A 413-nucleotide genomic window follows, 5' to 3' on the forward strand; every position below is an offset into this window, starting at 1 on the left:
GACGCGGTGTGTGTGTGTGTGTGTGTGTGTGTGTGTGTGTGCACGCGCGTGCGCGCGCTTAAGTGTCTGGTGCTGGGGTTGGGGTGGTTGGAGCCAACTTGGCTCAGCCTCTGACTGTGTTTTGGGGCCCGCTCCCCTCCTTGGACGAGGTCCCCACCCCTACCGAGCTCACCCTCAGCGTAGCCTAGTCCCTGCGTCTCAGGGAGGAGGGGAGAACTGCAACTCCCTCCCCACTACCCACCCTGCTCCCGTCCACCTCTGCTCCCGGTCCCCAGTCCTACCTGGGCCCGGGGCTGCGCTTGGGGCTCCATGGGGTGTGTCGCAGCGAGGGGTGCGCTGGCCGCTCACCTGGGACATCGGCCCGGGACCTGCGGAAAACAGCGCGTGCCGAGAATGGGGGAGGGGCAGGGGAG

At 67.3% G+C, this 413-nt stretch overlaps 1 protein-coding gene across 1 annotated transcript in view; it reads right to left on the reverse strand.

The window, feature by feature from the left end:
• MDFI (MyoD family inhibitor) overlaps positions 1-413 on the reverse strand; it is a 27,455-nt gene that overhangs the window by 23,921 nt on the left and 3,121 nt on the right. The window contains exon 2 of the mRNA XM_014587820.2: positions 282-368. Coding sequence (XP_014443306.1) covers positions 282-357 — 76 coding nt within the window. The 5' untranslated portion in view covers positions 358-368. The remainder of the gene's footprint in view (positions 1-281; positions 369-413) is intronic.

The sequence above is a fragment of the Tupaia chinensis genome, unplaced genomic scaffold (genome assembly GCF_000334495.1).
Source record: "Tupaia chinensis unplaced genomic scaffold, TupChi_1.0 Scaffold000238_1, whole genome shotgun sequence".
NCBI classification, from domain to species: Eukaryota; Metazoa; Chordata; class Mammalia; order Scandentia; family Tupaiidae; genus Tupaia; species Tupaia belangeri.